The sequence below is a fragment of the Urocampus carinirostris genome, chromosome 1 (genome assembly GCF_059441175.1).
Source record: "Urocampus carinirostris isolate Australia breed hairy pipefish chromosome 1, RoL_Ucar_1.0, whole genome shotgun sequence".
Lineage (NCBI taxonomy): Eukaryota > Metazoa > Chordata > Actinopteri > Syngnathiformes > Syngnathidae > Urocampus > Urocampus carinirostris.
Genome location: NC_142349.1, coordinates 69,466,201 through 69,489,153, shown reverse-complemented (window position 1 = coordinate 69,489,153; position 22,953 = coordinate 69,466,201). Strand labels below are relative to the sequence as shown.

The 22,953-nt window shown below is 42.0% G+C and overlaps 1 protein-coding gene across 1 annotated transcript in view; it reads left to right on the top strand.

Annotated features, from left to right (window-relative positions):
- Window positions 1-22,953, top strand: part of brinp2 (BMP/retinoic acid inducible neural specific 2) — a 288,092-nt gene that overhangs the window by 252,629 nt on the left and 12,510 nt on the right. The window contains exon 7 of the mRNA XM_088349920.1: window positions 14,417-14,639. Within this exon, the coding sequence (XP_088206046.1) occupies window positions 14,417-14,639 (223 nt within the window). The remainder of the gene's footprint in view (window positions 1-14,416; window positions 14,640-22,953) is intronic.

Genomic DNA, 22,953 nt, shown 5'->3' with positions numbered 1-22,953 from the left:
TTGAATAGAAGTGGCTGACATGATTGGCTTAGGAGTGTTTTCTGTGAAGTCGGACTTGACTTATCTGCATACTTCCAGATTTGCTGGGCAGCTCCGTTCCCCTTCGCTAAGTGTCAACATAATCCTCTCGAGAATCAATTAGGACACTAGACGGAGCTTATCAAATGCCAGCGTATGTATATTCGCAAGTGCACGTGCAAACCTTTCAGTTAATGAGGTGTTCGTTAACGAGGCGACACTGAGATAAGTTTTTTTATTTTTGTATCGTTTTTAAACCTCAAGGTTGTGCTTTAACCCTTTTTAATGGGAAAATTGATGTTGTTCTCATCTCCATGTTCATGCTGGCTTCTAACCAGGGTTGGGTAGGGTTACTTTAACTGGATTACTTTCAATTACTTTTGGATGACTGTCAGGTTTTCAATGTAAAGTTTGCGTGCGGTAGCTCTGTTTCCTTCTTTATCGGACTGCTCGTTTGCGTTTAGCTTGAAAGTTGCGTCAGGTGCCTTTCTCTTTGCAATTTGCATGATGAGGATATGTCTACGCTAATTTAATCCGTGCACAAGCTAAGAAGTTGCAGTCTTCCTCGGCGCATATATTCCACCGGTCTAAATCTTACCTTTTACACTCGAGCGCCGCTGGCGGCTGTTAGAAAAATTACATAAATTGGCCGCATCACTGAATAAGCCGCTGGGTTGAACGTTTGGGGAAAAAGTAGCGGCTTATAGTCCGGAATTTACGGTAATTAGACTTGATGTTCCTGCCATTAGAATTGCTGCCAACATTGTTACATCAACAACGCACAATGCAGTGCAAAAAGGTATATCTCAAACTTGGTACTTATCCAAAAATACACTCTGCTTCTGACTTCAGTGGAAGTGTGAAGCCTCCTAATTAACCAGTATCCAAAAGGCTAGAACAAGTCACTAGTTGATGTACAGTAGCTTGAGGTGGTTTGCTACATGTCCGATGCGCCAATGGAAAATATCTGATGCAGCAACGCACAGGCTCTTCAACGTTGCATCAGCTGCCAGTCTCAGAGGAGTGGAGTTATAAAACTGCTTGGAGAAACTCCAAAGCGTTTCTGAAGTAAAATTGTTCAGCGCAATCCTTGGAGGATGGCTTCATAACAGTCTTTGACGTACGCTCCAAGTTTCTGTTGGAGAGGCTCATGCTTTCCCCTAGAATCTTAATGACCTCAGGGCCACGTTTCAAGAATGCAGGGTGGAGGATGCTGGGCCTCCACAGGTAATGTCAATATTTGAACAGCATGGAAAATGTTTTGTTTACCATTTTGTTAGATTGTGTACTTGTGTCTTCGCTTTTTACGTACATTTAATCTGAACTGTGAACATGTCAAGTCAAGTCATGTTTATTTGTGACGCCCTTTATCACAAAGAGTCTCAAAGGGCTGCACAGATCAACGACTATTGCAAACTACAGACTATTATGACACCATCCCCTCATCTGAAACCTACGTGAAGTCAAATAATACACATGTTATAAACATAAAAGTTAAGTTATTTATATGCTATAGAATAGGGGCGGCAGTAGCTCAGGAGGTTGAGCACTCGTCTTGGGATCAAGGGATCCCAGTTTGAATCCCGGCTCGTCCGTATTAGATATCGAAGTGTCCTTGGGTAAGACACTGAACCCCTAATACCCCCAATAAGCAGGTTAGCGCCTTACATGGCTGCAAGGCCGCTATTGGGAAATGTGGAGCACATTGTAAAGCCCTTTGGGAAGTCATTGACTTGAAAAGCGCTATATAAATGCAGATCATTTCATTTCAATATTTTATTTCTACAGCCCTCAATCACAAAGAGATCCAAAGGGCTTCACAGGTTATTACACAGACTTTTATTTCAGAATATTATTACACCATTCCCTGATCTGGAACCAACATGAGGGCAAGGAAAAACTCAAAAACCCCAACATGAGGAAAATGAAGAAACCTTGAGAAGGGACCGCACATGTGGCATCCCCCTTTCAGGATTGCCAGACAGCAAAGGATGTTGCAATCACAAATAATACAGAGATGTTGTCCAAGACGGACTGACCACAGGTGACAAGTATAGGTTTATTATAGGCTATAGAGTAGAAGTGTGTTTTAAGCTTAGATTTAAACATTTCCACCGAGGTTGCAGATCGAATCTCAGGTGGAAGAGCATTCCACAGCTCTAGAACTTGCAGATTTCTTCTTGGCTCTTGGGATCACTAGTAGACCAGCATTTTCATAGCGAAGGCTCTGGACCAAAACATAGGGGGAAATTATATCTGAAAGATATGAGGGAGCAAGTCCATGCGTGATTTTGTATACTACCAACAGAACCTTAAAATCGCATCCGAGCATGGGAAATATACAGTGAAATGGCACAAGTGCGTTGCATTAAAAAACATTCTTTCTCGAGTCAATCTTTGAAATTCAGGTTGGCATAAATTGTCTTGTTACACCGTGTGGTCCAATGCTGTGCATAGCGCTTGAGGGACAGGTTCACAACACCATTGTAACCAGTTTGGAGCCTTGTTTCAGTCATGATCTGACCAAAATCATGGACTCAGCACGTGATTCTCCGAGTGGAGATCAAAGTAACGCGGAGCCTCCTTCCGCTTTGCAGCATTTACAATGAGCTGAAGGCGCCGTGCAACAAACCACGAGTACCGTCACCGCTCTGCTACAACAAGTTCAGAAACAACAACAAATGCTAGATCAGCAACAACATCTCCTGCTTCGACAGCAACACCAAGTAGCGAGTCTGTCACAGACCAGAACAAACACAGGACTCAATTGCATGCGTTTCTCAGGTTTTATTGAAAGAGAGGGAGATTTAGGCTTGCTTGATTGCTCGATCCGAGGACTGGCTAAGAGCGGGATCGAGCAAGGCGGGGGTGACACTTCCGTGTCGGAAGAAGGCAGGCGGGAATGGCACGTCGTTAGACCAGGGCTGGAGATCAGAGGCGATGTCGAGTTCGTAAAAGTGATCGTAGGCAGGTGGCAGGCAGAACAGGCGTAGTCAGGTTCAGAAATGGGTCGAAAACAGGGATCAGGCAGAAAACAGGTTTGACAGGGACGGAGTCGGATGGAAACGCTCACTGAGTGTAAACACAACAGCTTGCAACTATCTGACAAAGTTTGAACTGGAGACAGGGCCTTAAGAAGGGTGTGGCCACCAATCAGCTTGTCCGGGCCTGTTGGCGCCAATCAAGCTGCCACAAGTGTTCCAAATAGGACAATCATGACAGTTTCTGCAGTTGATGTAATATAGATTCAAAATCAGAACATCCCGAAATATTAAAATCAAGTTAATTTCGAATCCAAATTAATTAAAGGTGGAAATGTCGAAATGTTGGTACTCTCTGCCCCCATCTCCTGGCTTAAAGACATAATCACAACGTCAGTACGCTCATTCTTCGAGTACTACCAAACTCTTATATTTCCATCATTGGGGGGGGTTGTGCTGGCAGTTGAACTGATTTGAAACAGCATATTTCTGAAGATTACCATTTCCAGGCTACACTCACACAAAATCCAGAAATGAGCATGAAATCGGTCTCCACCCCTTCTCCCCACGTTCTGCTTCTTAATGTGTTGCCAGTCCGGGAAAGCCGTTGCTAAAAGTAAGATAAAAGCAGCTTGGCGCGGTGGGAAAACAATATAAGGGCTCTTTGTACTTAGTTGGGCATTGTCAACACATACTCACTTGACACAATATTCTTCTTTCAACGTTTTAAAGACACCTCAAAAGACGCACACCGCCCCTTATCATCAGGTTTGGGTAGAGTTACTTTAACTGGATTACTTTCAATTACTTTTGGATTACTCCAATACCAAATATGCTAATAAAAGACAAAAGAAACTAAATATAAATAAAATAACAAAATTTTGTGCAGGTTTGGGCAGAAACGGAATACATGGAACGGCAAAAATGATGTTGGCAAGCTGTTTGGATTTATTTTCATTTTGTTTCTGTCGCATTTTATGTTAGTTTTGCCAGAGATCAAAGAGATCAAAGCCAGGTGAGGAAGCTTACCACGTGTTGTGAGTCAAAATTGTATTTATATCGATACCAGACAGGACGGGACAGACAGGATTGATATCAAAATATTGAAATTAAACAGGACAAACTAGACGGGAACGATAACTGGAGATAATAATAAACAGGACAAACTTAGACGGAAATGTTACCAGACAGGAAACGCAGGCAGGAAACCAGACAGAGTCAAAACCCACGTCTTGCGGGGCAGAGGTTGGTTGACGGACTGACAAAAGGTGAGTGAGAGCACTAAACTTACATAGGAGGGAAGCCAATTTGTCAACGAGCCGCAGCTGGCGCCAGACGGGCGGGGCCAATTGAACACCATGGCAACCGTGACAGGGGCATTTTGAATGTTTTGTTGTAATTGCGTGCTTCGCCCTCCAAAGCACAGCATGGGGTTTGTTTTCCTGCTGCCGTTACAGCGTGCATTCCTTTTTTGCCTTTGCCTTCTTAAGGTAGACGATTGTGGCTTTTTCTTTGTGTTCATTTCATTTTGTCCTGCTGTCCGCCTGTTTACATCAGGGTGGTGAGGCCTTTAGTGTTAAGCTCCCTCCTTCTTAGCGCTGGGCAGATAGCCTGGTGTTCGTGCCAGTTTTGCCATGTGCCTTGGTTGATTCCAGGCCGTGTATTGCCTTAGCAGTTTTTGCTGTACGATGTTGGTACCTGCTAATGTTCAATGATGGTTTTAATCGGCTAGCCTGCTCTAGCAAAGTTTTTTCTTGGTATGTTTGTTCCCGTCTGTCTCTGCTTTTTCGCTGTTGTTGTTGTTGGTTCTCGGGGTTAGCCTAGCTCCTCACTGTGTTTTTGGGTCGGGCAGTTTTGTGTTTTTCAGCCGAGGCTGCGGCCGCCTTTTGTCGATCGGTCTCAGTTAGCCCCCCGTTGGCGGCTCTTGGTTTGTTTCTTTTTGTTTAGTTGCCAGTTAGCCCCTTTTTGGCGGCTCGCTCTTTAGCCTTCTAGGGTGCTGGGGTTCCTCCCATGACATCACAGCTCTGGATGACAAAGAAGAGACATACTGTCTTCAAAATGCAATATCTCCGAAAATAAATGGATTATAAAGATGAAATGTATGAAGATTTAATGCAAAAACATGTACCGTAAATTACGGACTATAGAGTGCACCTGATTATAAGCCACACCCACCACATTTTAAGAGGAAAACCGATTTTGCATGCGCCCACATTATAAAACGTAACACAAACACAAAATTAACCCAAACCCGACTTTAAGTCCCGCGATTGAAACTAAATGTCCTTCATTAAAGTCCAGAGTCCAAAAATCACAGCCGGCAAAATGAACGGAAAATGATACGGGTACTTAAGGTTTGATGCAGACCTGCAGAGTCCGGGTCCCGTTGAAAGTAACCCAAGGAAAAAAGTGTATATTTCCACAGGTAAGGGTGGGAAAAATATAGATCCACTATTGTCCGCCGCGTCCACAAACAGGTCTGTCTGTTCCACTTCCCGTCACCCCGCGTTTGTTCCGCCCCTCCTTTTTCATTCGCCCATGCAAAATATATCAGAATAAGTGTCTAAAATAAATACAAATAAATACATTACAAAAATATACAGTTGCAAATACATATTATACATGGGTTACATATATTTACAAAGAAAGACGGTACACCGAGAGAGTTTTCAAAGCTTTAATAATAATGATATAACTTTAATCCCAAACGGTGCCTGTGACAGGGCAGTTAATTGTAGCAACACGCTAGCAACACGCTTGCAACACAGTAAACGGGTCTGGTAAAAAAACATACCGTACTTGTAAAAATCACGGTAAACCGTCCTCATCTTCCTCCTTGGAACTGAAGCCATCAAAGTCGTCTTCCTCAGTGTTGGAAAGAAACTTTGTCATGTAGACGTCATCCCACGCTCCCTTATTCCAAAACACGCTAGCAACACGCTCGCAACACAGTAAACAGGTCTGGTAAAAAAAAACATACCGTACTTGTAAAAATCACGGTAAACCGTCCTCATCTTCCTCCTTGGAACTAAAGCCATTAAAGTCGCCTTCCTCAGTGTCGGAAAGAAGTTGCAGTCTTCCTCGGCGCATATATTCCACGGTCTAAATCTTGCTTATTGTACTCGAGCGCCGCTGGCGGCTGTTACAAAAATTACATAAATTGGCTGCATCACTGAATAAGCCTCAGGGTTGAAAGTTTGGGAAAAAAGTAGCGGCTTATAGTCCGGAATTTACGGTACTATTTCCTCACATTTTGCATGATTAGAAATTGGGGATTACCTTTAAGGATATTGCGTTGTCGTATCGCCTATTCATAGGTCGATTTAGGTTTTCATCCGCTTTGAAGACTAAATAAATGCTATTTTTTCTGGAGATAAGCTGAAATGTCGATGCCTGTTGAGGAAAAGGAAAATGTCACCAGCATTTGAACTATTTTCTTAAAAAGGCTAACGTTAGCCAATCCATTGTTCGTATTGTTTCTTGGGATTTGTTCTGTAAACATCCTTGTGTGAACTCTGGTTTTCAAGCAAAAAGTGAAAACTGGGATTGAACCGTGCACGTAAGCAAAATATTGAATGGAGATGAGCAAAAGCGATTTCACTCAAGCTGCCAAAAAGTACACAATGACTATCTTCTGTTTGTTCCTTTGCCAAGTGATGGCTAAAGTCGATTCCTTATCAGAGGCCGAGGCTTAAGCCTGGTACACACGGGAGAAGTTTGCAAAACCTAAAACGTTTTTTATCTTTGACTGACAAAACGCAATAATAAAACGAGGCTCTCAAAAGTTTTGGCAACACATATGTCAAAAGTTCTGCCCCAAAACATTCGATTTCTTATTATGTGTCATCCATCGTTGTACCGTGTAACATTAGTCTATTCCAGTGCAGTGAGTTTGTCAAGAAGAGATAAATGGTAGCTTGTGTAAAGAATCTTGATAGTCTAGTCAAGTCATTTTTATTTGTACAGCCCTCAATCACAAAGAAATCCAAAGGGCTTCACAGGTTATTACACAAACTTTTATTTCAGAATATTATTACACTATTCCCTGATCTGGAACCAACATGAGGGCAAGGAAAAACTCAAAAACCCCAACATGAGGAAAATGAAGAAACCTTGAGAAGGGACCGCACATGTGGCATCCCCCTTTCAGGATTACCACACAGCAAAGGATGTTGCAATCACAAATAATACAGAGATATTGTCCAAGACGGACTGACCACAGGTGAAAAGTATAGGTTATTCATAGGCTATAGAGTAGAAGTGTGTTTTAAGCTTAGATTTAAACATTTCCACTGAGGTTGCAGATCGAATCTCAGGGGGAAGAGCATTCCACAGCACCGGTGCCCGGATGGAGAACACTTTCGAACCAGCGGAACACTTCTTGGCTCTTGGGATCACCAGAAGACCAGCGCTCTCAGAACGAAGGTTCGGACCGGAACATAGGGGGACATCAGATCTGAAAGATATGAGGGAGCAAGTCCATGTATGATTTTGTATAATACTAAGAGAACCTTGAAATCACATCTTGGGCTAACAGGGAGCCAATGCAAGTTAGCCAAAATCGGCGTGATGTGATGGGACTTTTTTGTCTTAGTTAAAAGCCTCGCTGCAGCATTTTGTACCAGCTGAAGACTCTTGTTCTGGACTTCGGGAGACCGGAGAGTAGTGCATTACAGTAATGGAGACGGGAGGTAACAAACGCGTGAATTATAATCCCCGCATCCGACTGAGACAGTATAGGACGAATTTTAGCAATGTTGCGAAGATGGAAGAAAGCGGTTCTAGTAATTTTCTTCACGTGTGTTTGAAAGGACGGATCGGGGTCAAATATGACACCTACATTTTTATAGTAGTTACTCTTGAGGAATGATCTCTTTTTGATAATTTGTTTGTCTGCGTTTACACGTATTTCTGTATTCTAAAAGGCTGTGGCTTTTCATGGTTTACAAAAATAAAAACGAAATGCAGTGACTTAAAGTAAGTTTTAAAAATGGTGGGATTTACGAATTGTTGAATCGAAGAGAGCAACTAACTTCATGGCCTTTATAAAAAAAACAGTATCCCGGACCTGCCTGGTGTGTTCCTCGTTCTTCCTGATGCTCTCTGCACTTCAAACCGACCTCCGAGACTATCACAGTGCAGGTGCATTTATACAGAGACTTGATTACACACAGGTGGATTCCATTTATCATTGTTAGTCATTTAGACCAACATTGAATCATTCAGAGATCCTCACTGAACTTATGGACAGGGTTTGCTGCACTGAAAGTAAAGGGGCTTTTACGCACCCACTTTTTCGTTTTTTATTTGTTAATAAGGTTTAGAATATCCAATAAAGTGTTTTCCACTTCATAATTGTGTTCCACTTATTGTTGAATCTACAGTTTTATATCTTTATGTTTGAAGTCTGAAATGTGGCTAAAGGTCACAAAGTCCAAGGGGGCCTAATAGTTTCGCAAGCCACTGTATATACATGAGGATGCAACTCTGGACAGCCTTCTCCACTGTTGACAGTCCCTCAACCTGTTTTTGAGTCGTGGCAAAGTTGGCACCAGTTCGTTCCTTTATGTTGATGGGCCAGATTTTTATCGATTCCTGTTTGATTCCCGGCTCCGATCCCTTTTCTGAACTCGCCTACGTTTTTGCTCCCCCGTCCCGGCTACTGATCTGTTTTTCCCCGCTCTCGACACTGCCTTCGCTCGCCACGGAAATACCACTTCCGCGTCTGAGTAACCTGCTCCCCATGATCAACGATCTACAAATTGTGTATACAACTCTTTTTCTTCTTCCAAATGAAACTAAGAAGAACGCACGCAAGGGGGTCCTGTCTTCGTTCTGGTCCCGACAAGTTCAGTTTTTAAGACACATTTAGAGTTTTTACCCTTTTAAAGGCTAAACAGTGATTCATCTGCTCATCTCACATAGACATCCAGGTTTTGTGTTCATGTCTTTGACCAGGAGTCCCCAAACTTTTTTCTCTGAGGGCCACATAACTTTCCTTCTCTGATGATCAGGGGTCAGTTTGTAACAGAACAATTGTGATGATTGCAGGAGTGCCTAAATGTAAAAATGTATTGTACATCTCACCTGCAAAATAGATGGTAAATGTCAGTCTCACACGACACCATTTACTTGTTGACATTAAGAGTGATTTATTGAACAAGTCTCATTAAATCACGTGAGGTCCCGTGAGACTTGCCCCAAACACCCTTCTCTGACCTGTGAGATTATGTCATCTAGTGGTGATATACCGGCACTTCACTTTTTCTGCTTTACAAAACAACACCAAAATCCCAAAATATAACATTTTAACTACCGTAAATTCCGGACTATAAGCCGCTACTTTTTCCCAAACCTTCAACCCTGCGGCTTATTCAGTGATGCAGCCAATTTATGTAATTTTTCTAACGGCCACCAGCGGCGTTCGAGTACAAAAGGTAAGATTTAGACTGGTGGCATATATGCGCCGATGAAGACTGCAACTTCTTAGCTTGTGCACAAATTAAATTAGCGTAGACATATCCTCATCATGCAAATTGCAAAAAGAAAGGCACATGACGTAGCTTTTAAGCTAAAAGCAAACGAGCAGTCCGATAAAGAAGGAAACACAGCTACTGCACGTGAACTTCCCTTTGCCAGCGTGTTGCTAGCGTGTTTTTGATTAAGGGAGCGTGGGGCGACGTCTAAATGGCAAAGTCTCTTTCCCATACTGGGGAAGACGACTATGATGACGTCAGTTATAAGGAGGAAGATGAGGACGGTTTGCCGTGGTTTCTACAGGAATGGTATATTATTTTTAACAGACCCGATTACTGTGTTGCGAACGTGTTGCTAGTAGCGTTTTGCTACCCTTCACAGGCACGGTTTGGGATAAAAGTTATAATATTATAATTAAAGCTTTGAAAACTCTCTCGGTGTACCGTCTTTCTTTGTAAATATGTGTAAATATTTGCACCTGTATATTTTTGTAATGTATTTATTTGAGACACTTATTCTGATATGTTTTGCGAATTAAAAAAGAGGGGCCGAGCAAACGCGGGCTGAAGGGAAGTGGGGTAAAGGTGAGTGAGACCTGTTGTCGCGACGGAGAATAGTGGATATATATTTTTCCCACCCTTACCTTTGGAAATATTGACTTTTTTTCCTTGGATTAGTTTCAACGGGTACCCGGACTCTGCAGGTCTGCATCAAACCTTAACTACCGGTATCATTTTCTGTTCATTTTGCCGGCTGTGGTTTTTAAACTGTGTACTTTATATTCATTTACAATCGCGGGACTCAAAGCCGGGTTTGGGTTAATCCTGTGATTGTGTTACATGTTTTAATGTGGGTGCATGCGGCTAATATACAGGTGCGGCTTGTGTAAGTACAAATTCGGTTTTCCTCTCAAAATGTGGTGGGAGCGGCTTATAATCAGGTGCGGTCTATAGTCCGGAATTTACGTTAGTCAGCAACTCTTGTTGCGCTGTATAAAATAGTTACTAACTAATAGTTAATAATGAAAATAGTTCATAGCTAAGGAACATTTTATTGCAAAAGTCCAACTTTATTATCAAGTACAAATACACATATATGAAAAAAAAAAATCAAAATGCTTTCTGGGGCAGCACAGCGGCGCAGTGGTTAGCGCGAGTGCGGCGCAGTCCTAAGGTCTCGGGAACCTCCTGTGTGGGTTCAAATCCAGGTACTGGACTTACTGTGCGGAGTTTGTATGTTCTCCCCGTGCTTGCGTGGGTTTCCTCCGGGCACTCCGGTTTCCTCGCACATTCCAAAGACATGCATCTCAGGTGGATTGGCCGGTCCAAATTGTCCCTAGGTGTGAATGAGCGAGTGAGTTGTCTGTCCGTGTGCCCTGTGATTGGCTGGCAACCAGTTCAGGGTGTCCCCTGCCCACTGCCCGGAGATAGCTGGGATGGGCTCCAGCACCCCCGCGACCCTACTGAGGATAAGCGGTGCAGCTAATGAGATGAGATGAGAAAAAGCTTTCCGGTATTGTTCAGGGGGCCGGACCAAATGTGGAAGGCGGGCCGCATCCGGCCCGCGGGCCGTAGTTTGAGGACCACTGTCTTTGACCAAAGGAAATGCAAACACTATCTTTTCTGCCTCCTCTATTCTTTCCTCATCCATCACCAGGATGAAAATCTTACCGGCAATGTATATCAAATAGCAAAGTCTTTGTGTAGGTTTGTCAAAAATCAATCACTCGACCCCTTCATAAACAGAGGCCACTTGAATGAACGATCGAGAATTTTTACCGACAGTCGAGCAATGACTTCCTCTGTTTAACTGTTATGCAAACAGTGTGATGGATGGCACAGTGAATGCATTATGAAGACTTTGAAGCGACGGAGGTGGCAGCTTCCTCGACAGCTCCGGCTCTTCTGTTTTCCGCGCCATCTCTCCCAGCTGGCATAGCGGCGCTGCCACACTTGCCGGAAGACATCCCGAATCCAATCTTATTGTCTGTCACGTTTGCAGCTGAATTACGGTCACGGAGGGAAAAATGGGATTAGTGGAGTTGTCGTCACCGGCGCTGAACAAAAAACAAGTAAATAAGAAATGTGCTCGCTTCTTGACGAGGGTGTTCATCGCGACATATGGCGAGGCGTTCGGGATCGTTTGTAATTGCGGCGATGAATGCGTGACACGTTGACGGGACGTTTGGATTTGTAGTTTCACCCGAGAAAATCTATCGTTGGAGTCCATCAATCTCATCTCATCTCATCTCATCAGCTACACCGCTTATCCTCATTAGGGTTGCGGGGGGGCTGGAGCCCATCCCAGCCATCTTCGGGCAATGGGCAGGGGACACCCTGAACTGGTTGCCAGCCAATCGCAGGGCACACAGGGACAGACAACTCATTCGCTCATTCACACCTAGGGACAATTTGGACCGGCCAATTCACCTGAAATGCATGTTTTTGGAATGTGGGAGGAAACCGGAGTGCCCGGAGGAAACCCACGCAAGCACGGGGAGAACATACAAACTCCGCACCGGAAGTCTGGAGCTGGATTTGAACCCACGACAGGTTCCCATGACATGAACTGTGCCGCACAAGCGCTAACCACTGCGCTGCCGTGCTGCCCACGAGTCCATCAATCGATTTATTTTATTTTTTTGGCTTAATTTGGGTTGGGTCGCGGGCAGTGTTCCCTCAAAGCTACCCAGAACTTTTCCGCGCACAAGAAAATCTAGCCAGCTCACAAAAATCAGGGCTCGAAATTGCTAATTAAGAAGCGAATTAAGTCAAAGTTACAGTGAATGAAGGTAAAAATACACGGGTTCCCCTGACATTGTGTCCTAAATGCGGTATTTCATAGTCGAGTCAGAGTAGAACGAAGTTAAGTAAAGTTAGTAGAGTTGGTTGAGAACCGGCTTCTTCGGCTCGGCTCACTAAAAGGAACCGGCTCTTTCGGGTCCTAAACGGCTCTTCAGGTTGTTTTTGCTTCTTTCATCCCAACGTGACCAAATATTATGTAAAACTATGCACAAAATGACTTAAAAGAAGGGCGGGATAGAACAAAAAGAAAAAAATACCAAAATGAAATAGTAGTGAAAATCTGAGAAAAACGAAACAAAAGGAAGAGAAAAAAGAAGGAACAATTCAGAAAAAAAAAACAGAAAAAAAGAAAACAAAGAAACAAAAGAAAAAAAGTAAATAGAGCACAAAAAGAAAAAAAGTAACAGCTCGGAAAAAATAAACACAATGAGACTTTTTAAAGGAATTAAAAACAAAATCGCCACGGAAGTCCCACTTCCGCGTTCAGAGCGACCTGCTTCCCGCGTCGAGCGATCACCGGATCGTGGGTGCAACCGTTTCCTTTCTTCCAATAAAACTGAGAGAAATGTAACGCAATTGGGTCCTGTCTCCATTCTGGTCCTGACAGTTATACTATGACGTTTGGTGTAAAATTCAAGATTAATGATTGAGTAGACCGAAATTTGCTACAAGCTAAATTGTAAAACAGTTGACAAGTAAGATACGAATGGAATGAACAGTTCTGTCATGATTACTGATGCCCTTTTGTCAGTCCATCTGCGAACCTCAGTTTACACTAGGCAAGCCTTTTTTTTTCGACCCTGACTCCAACCTGTTTTTTGCTCCTGTCTGTCCCCCGGGCTTCGACCTGTTTTCAATCATGATCATGTCTACTCTCCCTGTCCCGGCTTTCGACCTTTTTTGTCCTCGACCACGTCTACTCTTCTTGGCTTACGACTCGCTTCCAACCCCCACCACGTTTTTGCCCTCCTGTCCCGGCTACTGACCCGTTTTTCCGTTCCCGACACCGCCATCGCTCGCCACGGAAGTCACTGTTCTGCGTTCAGAGCGACCTGCTTCCCGCGCCTAGCGAACTCCGGATCGTGGGCGCTGCCTTTCCCCTTTCCTTTAATAAAACTTGTGAGAAACGTTACTGTGAGAGATATTCGAGATATAAACTCTCTGTTGGGCAGAATTATTCAGATGAAAACACTTATTGAACTTTACAGTTACGCAAGTGGGTCCTGTCTCCGTTCTGGTCCTGACACTGATAACAATATGTATTAATCCTCTAATGCAGGGGTGTCAAACTCATTTTAACTCGGGGGCCACGTGATAGAACAAACATTCTGTTAGGGGCCGGACTTGTAGATTAAAGAGAAAGAAAAAGAGAGGTAACGAAATAAGAGAAAGGGAGAGGCGAAAGGAGAGAGGGCGGAACAAAGAAAAAAAAAGGGAGAGCGTGAGAAACAAGAGATAAAAAAGAGGGGAAAAGAAAGGGAGAGTAAGAAAGAAATCCAAAGAGAAATAGAAAGACAGAAGGAGAAAAAAGATAAAAGAAAGCGTGAAGGGTAGGAAGAGAGAAAGAGAAAAGAGAGAAAAGGAAAAAAGGAAGTGAGAGCAAAAGAAGTTGAAAAGACACAGAGAGAGAAAGACAAAGAGCAACAAAGGAAGAGAAAAAGAGAGAAATAGAGAGTGAAAGAGACAGAGCAGGAGAAAAGGGGTGGAAAAGAAAGAGAGAGAGAGAGAGAGAAAGAGAGAGAGAGAGAGAGAGAGAGAGAGAGAGAGAAAGAGAGAGAGAGAGAGAGAGAGAGAGAGAGAAATACAAGTACAGTGTCTTTGTTCGAGGCACCTGGCTTTGGCAACATCAAGTTGACGTATTTCAACCTGCAGCTTGTTTTTCTCTTGCGCTTCTCTGAGTGTTGTCTCGCGGGCCGGATTCAATCCCTTAGTGGGCCTGATCTGGCCCGCGGGCCGCCTGTTTGACGCCTGTGCTCTAATGCAAAAAGTGTGCACTTATTGAAAAGGTGGTACTGCAGTCCGATGTTAGTTAACATGGATTATTGACATATCTAGCCATCAAGCATTGAATGAATTAAAAACTTTTAAAAAATATTTCTATTTAATTATTCGTTTTCTTCTCTTTTTTATTGGCAGATGAACTTAAAGCCTTCCTGAAAGGTTTACCCACTGACCAATTCTTGAATGTCTCCACCATTGCCAAGTACTGGTCAGCTGACTTACCCCTCCAAAAGCGCTACGCTCATCTCGAGTCCAGCACGGCCTTGATCCTCGGTAAAGCCCAGAAGATTATCAGGAAACTGTTCACCCTCAGCAAACGATGTCCGAAACAACCTCGAATTAGTCTCCCTCGAGAAAGGTAAGTTTCCTCACCTTTGAAACTGTCATTTTATAACTCACTTTGGGGTTGAAGGTTGTGTACCGTATTTTCCGCACTATAAGGCGCACCTATAAGCCTTTATTTTTTTCAAAAGCTGACCATGCGCCTTATAATACAGTGCGCCTTATTTATGGATCGATTTTGAAATTGCAAAGATTTCCAACTAACTTGCAGCCGCCGACTAGATTTTCCCCCAAACGCCAAGTAGTCCGCAGTGTATGCTGGGATTTATTTACCGGCGCTTCATTGGCTAACCAATGTGTCAATCATCATTTGAATGGATCACTATTGGCTAAAGTTATTCGGAGGTCAAGGGGAGGATCTTTTTTATCATTTACACGCTGGCATTGGCTTGAACGGCAAAACAAAGCCTGCAATTGGCCAAAAAAGACGTGTCAATCATCAGTTGAATCGATCACTCTTGGCAAAAGAGATTCGGAGGTCAAGGGGTGGATCTTTTTTATCAGTTACAGGCTGGCATTGGCTTGAACGGCAAAACAAAGCCCGCAATTGGCCGAAAAAGATGAATGCGTATAGCACGAGGCTGACGGCATACAGAAAGCATTTTTTTACTATTTTGTATTTGTAAATATTTTATTCTCCTGGATTTACTAAACTCACGGATATAAGAGGACCACGGCTGCACATTATTATGAACACAACGACTTCGGTGAGCTACTCTGGCTATATATATTATCCCTGTATCTTGTTTCAGACTGAACTCGATGTTTCTGTGATAAGCGGTGCATATAATGGATGGAATGGAGTGTCTATTTTTAAATTAAACTCAATTCCAAGTGTTTATTGTCATATATACAGTAAAGTTGCGTGCGAAAAAGAAAATAGAAACTAAGGAATGGTTGGCATTTCTTGAATCCCAAGACTTTAACCTTCCGAATGATGGAACGATGCATTTGAGTGACATCGTACGGACACCGCATCCGCACGTGTTCTCGACACGTATTTGCGTCTTTGCAAGCTTTGGGAATGTTAAGGGGGTAATCAGTTTGACTGAACTATCTGACTGTTTTGTCGACGTTCCCATTGTAGCGCCTTATAATCCGGTGCGTCTTATGTATGTCAAAAATAGGACCAAAAACTATTTTTCGGGGTGCGCCCTATAACCCGGTGCACCTTATAGTGCGGAAAATACGGTAATTTTTGCATTTTTGTGGATGAAACTTAAAGTCAAGTCAAGTTTATTTGTGACGCCCTTAATCACAAGGGCTGCACAGACCACAGTTTATTGCAAACCACAGACTAAAAAAAACACCATCCCCTGATCTAAAACCTGCATGAAGGCAAGGTAAAACTCACAAACCGTAACATGAGGAAAATGAAGAAACCCTGAGAACAGATAACTATGACTTTCCTTCTTTCACACTAATTAGCGGTTCATGGAGGTAGTAGAGGGAAATATATTAAATAACCTATTTTGTTTGATATATCCGTTTAAGACTGCATTAACAAAACATTTTTAAGAAATCTAATAAAGTAGAAAATTTGCTCATCATTTTGTTGATTTCAATTATATTTTCTTGTTTTGCTAAAAAGGTGGACAAATGTTGTTCCACTAGCAGATTTTTGCCCATTTAGGGGCGGCAGTACCTCGGGAGGTAGAGCGCTTGTCTTGGGATCAAGGGATCCCAGTTCGAATCCCGGCTTGTCCCTGTTACATGTCGAAGTGTCCTTGGGTAAGACACTGAACCCCGAATACCCCCAATAAACAGATTAGCGCCTTACATGGCTGCAAGGCCGCTATTGGGAAATGTGGAGCACATTGTAAAGCGCTTTGGGAAGTCATTGACTTAAAAAGCGCTATATAGATAGATAGATAGATAGATAGATAGATAGATAGATAGATAGATAGATAGATAGATAGATAGATAGATAGATAGATAGATAGATAGATAGATAGATAGATAGATAGATAGATAGATAGATACTTTATTCATCCCCGCAGGGAAATTCACAATGCAGATCATTTCATTTCATTTTATTTTAATTGTCATTTTTGTTATTTTTACAGCAATCGGGATGAAAATAGGTACAACCTGAAAAACATATTTAAGGGACATACCATTACTTCTAGTGGTAAAAAACTGATTTTGAATACATAAAACAATATGTATTTCAATCAAAGCTGTTCCTCTGCCATCCTGTCAGGCTGGGAAAACTTCCAAACTTTTGAGTACAAAATTAAATGCAGCACTGACTATGAAGTATCTTGATTTACCAGCTTTATTATCAGTGTTGGGCACGATACCTTCAATCTATCTATCTATCTATCTATCTATCTATCTATCTATCTATCTATCTATCTATCTATCTATCTATCTATCTATCTATCTATCTATCTATCTATCTATCTATCTATCCCTCTCTCTCTCTATCCCTCTCTCTCTCTATCCCTCTCTCTCTCTATCCAGCTCTATCCATCTATCTATCCAGCTTATCTATCTATCCAGCTTATCTATCTATCTATCTATCTATCTATCTATCTATCTATCTATCTATCTATCTATCTATCTATCTATCTATCTATCTATCTATCTATCTATCTATCTATCTATCTATCTATCTATCTATCTATCTATCTATCTATCTATCTATCTATCTATCTATCTATCTATCTATCTATCTATCTATCTATCTATCTATCTATCTATCTATCTATCTATCTATCTATCTATCTATCTATCTATCTATCTATTCCCGTAACATATGCAGTAAATGCAATTGTTGGTGCACAGCTTTATCTGGAAGATCAACTGTTATATGCTATGAACCCCTTTACACTAAATCCGAAGCCATTTGCAATAACTCCCATAGTATCATTTTAAAGTACTACCTGACATTGTACGTGTGATCGATTTTAACAACCTCTACCCATGCAGCCCTTGCATGGTAGCCGCAGGGTTGTGCATGAGGCAAAGCATGGAAAAAACCCAAAGATTGACGGCTCCGTGTCACGGAAACACAAAAGTAAAGCAAATGGTGTAGGAAATAAAGCAATTGGAAAAGGAAATGGGAAATAGGGTTGAAGCAGAAATGCTAGGACATAAGTAACCAAGACAGAACTTTTTGAAAGTGTGGGACAGATGTCGAGTTACGAGCAGTGGAGTGAGGTACTACATAGCATGGCAAGCTCTAATCAAGTCGTTTCCTGTGCTGACAGTCTGGCGCTTGTTTACAGAGAACCTTAATTTCCCAGACAGTCCTTTGCCACAACCAATCGCTCCATCTCTCCTCGCTAACCCCTTGCCACTCTCTGTCTTTATTTTTCCTCCACTCTCACCTCAGTTCACCCTTGCCCCAACCCTTTTTCCTATCTCAGACCGCTCTGTCTTAACCGTGTTAAAAGCTACAGCAAACTATCAAAATGTCCATATTTTTCCCAATTGTTTCATCGTCACTTATTTCTGTCCATTCTCACAACCCTCGGGCTATGGAATTGTCACGGCTTTCCGGCAGTGCTGGGTGCAATTTGCGGAACTTAGCCCGGGATAGAATTTTGTCAGGGATAGTCATTATTAAGACTATTTGGTGGCCGTATTTACACAGATAAAATACGTATATTGTTAAAAACTAAATTGTGATACCAGGAGCAAAAGTACTCACGTCTTCCATGTTGGTTGAAAGAGAAAAAGAGAGAGCCCGCCCACAACGTGGGCGTAGTTTATTATACGTCAGGGAAAACAGCACACATGAGCACGACTTCACAATAAAAGAATATAAGATTGATAAACGTACAAGAGATGTCATTAGACTGATTATTGAAACGTTGTTTTATGTGTGTATGTGTGAGTCAAGTCAAGTCAAGTCATTTTTATTTGTATAGCCCTAAATCACGAAGAGCCTCAAAGGGCTTCACAGATTATTACACTATATTACACAGACTATTTTTCAGCCGACGGGAAGAGTAGGTTATTCATATGCTATGGAGTAGAAGTGAGTTTTAAGTTTAGATTTAAACATTTCCACTGAGGTTGCAGATCGGATCTCAGGGGGAAGAGCATTCCACAGCACCGGTGCCAAGATGGAGAACGCTCTCGAACCAGCAGAACACTTCTTTGCTCTTGGAATCACCAGAAGACCGGCGCTCTCAGAACGAAGGCTTCGAACCGGAACATAGGGGGACATCAGATCTGAAAGATATGAGGGAGCAAGTCCATGTATGATTTTGTCTAATACTAAGAGAACCTTGAAATCACATCTAAGGCTAACTGGGAGCCAATGCAGGTTAGCCAAAATCGGTGTTATGTGATCGGACTTTTTTTTCCTAGTTAAAAGCCTCGCTGCGGCATTTTGTACCAGCTGAAGAGACTTGATTCTAGACTTCGGGAGACCAGAGAGTAGTGCATTACAGTAATCGAGACGGGAGGTAACAAACGCATGAATTATAATTTCCGCATCCGACTGAGACAGTATTGAACGGATTTTAGCAATGTTACGAAGATGGAAGAAAGCGGTTCTAGTAATTTTCTTTACATGCGTTTTAAAGGATAGATCAGGGTCAAATATGACACCTACATTTTTAACTGAGTCACTCTGTGTGACGTGTCAAAGATGGCGTTCAGCAAAACCAACTGAATCAGAAAGTAGGCCCTCAACAGAACCAGAAGACTGGACCGCAGCCGAAACAGAGCGGAGTTCAGCAACAAAATCAGCAGAATCAAAATGCCGGCCAACCGCAAAGTCCGCAGACCCAGAGACCAGGTCAGCAACAAAATCCGCAGAACCAGAGGCCCGGCCAGCAACAAAATCCACAGAACCAGAGACCCGGCCAGCAACAAAATCCACAGAACCAGAGACCCGGCCAGCAACAAAATCCGCAGAACCAGAGACCCGGCCAGCAACAAAATCCGCAGAACCAGCGACCAGGCCAGCAACCAAATCCGCAGAACCAGAGACCCGGCCAACAACAAAATCAGCCCCTATGTCCCGGTCCGAAGCCTACGATCTGAGAGTGCCGGTCTTCTGGTGATCCCAAGAGCAAAGAATTGTTCTGCTGGTTCGAGAGCGTTCTCCATCCGGGCACCGGTGCTGTGGAATGCTCTTCCCCCTGAGATCCGAACCGCAACCTCAGTGGAAATGTTTAAATCTAAACTTAAAACTCACTTCTACTCCATAGCATATGAATAACCTACTCTTCTCGTCGGCTGAAAAATAGTCTGTGTAATATGGCGTAATAATCTGTGAAGCCCTTTGAGACTCTTCGTGATTTAGGGCTATACAAATAAAAATGACTTGACTTGACTTGAAAGATTGTTTTTGTATTTAGGAATATAAAAACAAATTATTTACATAATACAGAATTCTGAGGGATTTACATCCAAAACGGCCACCTTGACAAATTTCCACATGGCCCGTTTTGCATGTCAAACCTTGGGCAACTGTTGCCCTGCTAAAATGGTGTCTGAATTTTCGCCTGATTTGCAGACACAGCTAGCATCCCTTCACAGAAACATATACATGGACTTCCAATTTTATGCGGACAGCCTGTATATTGGGAAAATGTGTACATGAGATATTTGGTGTAACTTATGCTAACCTGGGCTTGAATAAATAATCAACATGCCTTGTTTATAACTGCAAAACGGCAGTTAAAGCTTTACAGCAGGGGTGTCAAACTCATTTTAACTCGGGGGCCACACGATAGAACAAACATTCTGTCGGGGGCCGGACGAGTAGATTAAATAGAAAGAAAGGGAGAGATAAATAAAAGAGAAAGAGGGAGGGAAAAGGAGAGAGGGCGGGACAAAGAAAGAAAAAGAGAGCGAGGGAGAAAGCGTGAGAAACAAAAGAGATAAAAAGTCGTGAGAGAGGGGGAAAAGAAAGGGAGCGGAAGAAAGAAATCCAAAGAGAAATAGAAAGACGGAGAGAAAAGAGAGAAGAGAGCGCGAATGGTCAGTAGAGAGAAACAGAAAAGAGAGAAAAGGAAGTTAGAGCAAAAGAAGTTAAAAAGACACAGAGAGAGAAAGAGACAAAAGAGGGACAAAGGAAGAGAAAAAGAGAGACACAGAGACAGAGAGTGAAAGAGAAAAGGGGTGGAAAAGAGAGCGAGAAGAGAGAGAGAGAGAGAGAGAGAGAGAGAGAGAGAGAGAGAGAGAGAGAGAGAGAGAGAGAGAGAGAGAGAGAGAGAGAGAGAGAGAGAGATGGAGACAGAGTGGAAGAAAAGGGGTGGAAAAGAAAGAGAGAGAGAGAAATAAATACATAAGTACATAAGTACAGCGTCTTTGTGAGAGGAACCTGGCTTCGGCAGCATCAAATGGACATATTGCAGCTTGTTTTTCTCTTGCGCTTCTCTGAGTGTTGTTTCGCGGGCCGGATTCCATCCCTTAGCGGGCCTGATCTGGCCCCCGGGCCGCCTGTTTGACACCTGTGCTTTACAGTAAGCGTCTTCACTGAAATCAACGATATAGAAATGAACAATAGAAGCGAAGCATTTTAGTATTTTATGTCAATTCGGTCATCTTTTTTGGGGCTGTGCCCCAAAATCTGTAATTTGACGTAAAAAAGAATTACATCTCTGAAGAGCAGGATGACGCTTTTCACCCAAAAACAACTATCAAGAGGATAAAGGTATCTGATTAAAATCGGAGGGCTTCTCCTGCTACTGGTAACCATGGAAACTAGTGCTGTATCCTTTTCATGTTGGGGAGCAAGCCCCTACCAAAAAAAAAAACATCCTGGAGAGGGATGGATGCTGCCAGGTTGTACTTGCCCAAGACACACCACAGGAAGTGGTGCCCTCACCTCCGTGGTAATAAAGGGATCAGTGAACTGTGATATGTGTAAGGTTTCTTAATATGTAAAATACTCGATAGAGGGATAGAGAGATGGATAGATAGATAGATAGATAGATAGATAGATAGATAGATAGATAGATAGATAGATAGATAGATAGATAGATAGATAGATAGATAGATAGATAGATAGATAGATAGATAGATAGATAGATAGATAGATAGATAGATAGAGAGAGGGATAGAGAGATGGATAGATAGATAGATAGATAGATAGATAGATAGATAGATAAGCTGGATAGATAGATAAGCTGGATAGATAGAGAGAGAGAGGGATAGAGAGATGGATAGATAGATAGATAGATAGATAGATAGATAGATAGATAGATAGATAGATAGATAGATAGATAGATAGATAGATAGATAGATAGATAGATAGATAGATAGCTGGATAGATAGATAAGCTGGATAGATAGATGGATAGAGCTGGATAGATAGATAAAGAGAGATAGATAGAGAGAGAGGGATAGAGAGAGAGGGATAGATAGATAGATAGATAGATAGATAGATAGATAGATAGATAGATAGATAGATAGATAGATAGATAGATAGATAGATAGATAGATAGATAGATAGATAGATAGATAGATAGATAGATAAGCTGGATAGATAGATAATCTGGATAGATAGATGGATAGAGCTGGATAGATAGATAAAGAGAGATAGATAGAGAGAGAGAGGGATAGAGAGATGGATAGATAGATAGATAGATAGATAGATAGATAGATAGATAGATAGATAAGATGGATTGATAAGCTGGATAGATAGATAAGCTGGATAGATAGATGGATAGAGCTGGATAGATAGATAAAGAGAGATAGATAGAGAGAGAGAGGGATAGAGAGATGGATGGATAGATAGATAGATAGATAGATAGATAGATAGATAGATAGATAGATAGATAGATAGATAGATAGATAGATAGATAGATAGATAGATAGATAGATAGATAGATAGATAGATAAGATGGATTGATAAGCTGGATAGATAGATAAGCTGGATAGATAGATGGATAGAGCTGGATAGATAGATAAAGAGAGATAGATAGAGAGAGAGAGGGATAGATAGATAGATAGATAGATAGATAGATAGATAGATAGATAGATAGATAGATAGATAGATAGATAGATAGATAGATAGATAGATAGATAGATAGATAGATAAGCTGGATAGAGCTGGATAGATAGATAAAGAGAGATAGATAGAGAGAGAGAGGGATAGAGAGATGGATGGATAGATAGATAGATAGATAGATAGATAGATAGATAGATAGATAGATAGATAGATAGATAGATAGATAGATAGATAGATAGATAGATAGATAGATAGATAGATAAGATGGATTGATAAGCTGGATAGATAGATAAGCTGGATAGATAGATGGATAGAGCTGGATAGATAGATAAAGAGAGATAGATAGAGAGAGAGAGGGATAGATAGATAGATAGATAGATAGATAGATAGATAGATAGATAGAAAGATAG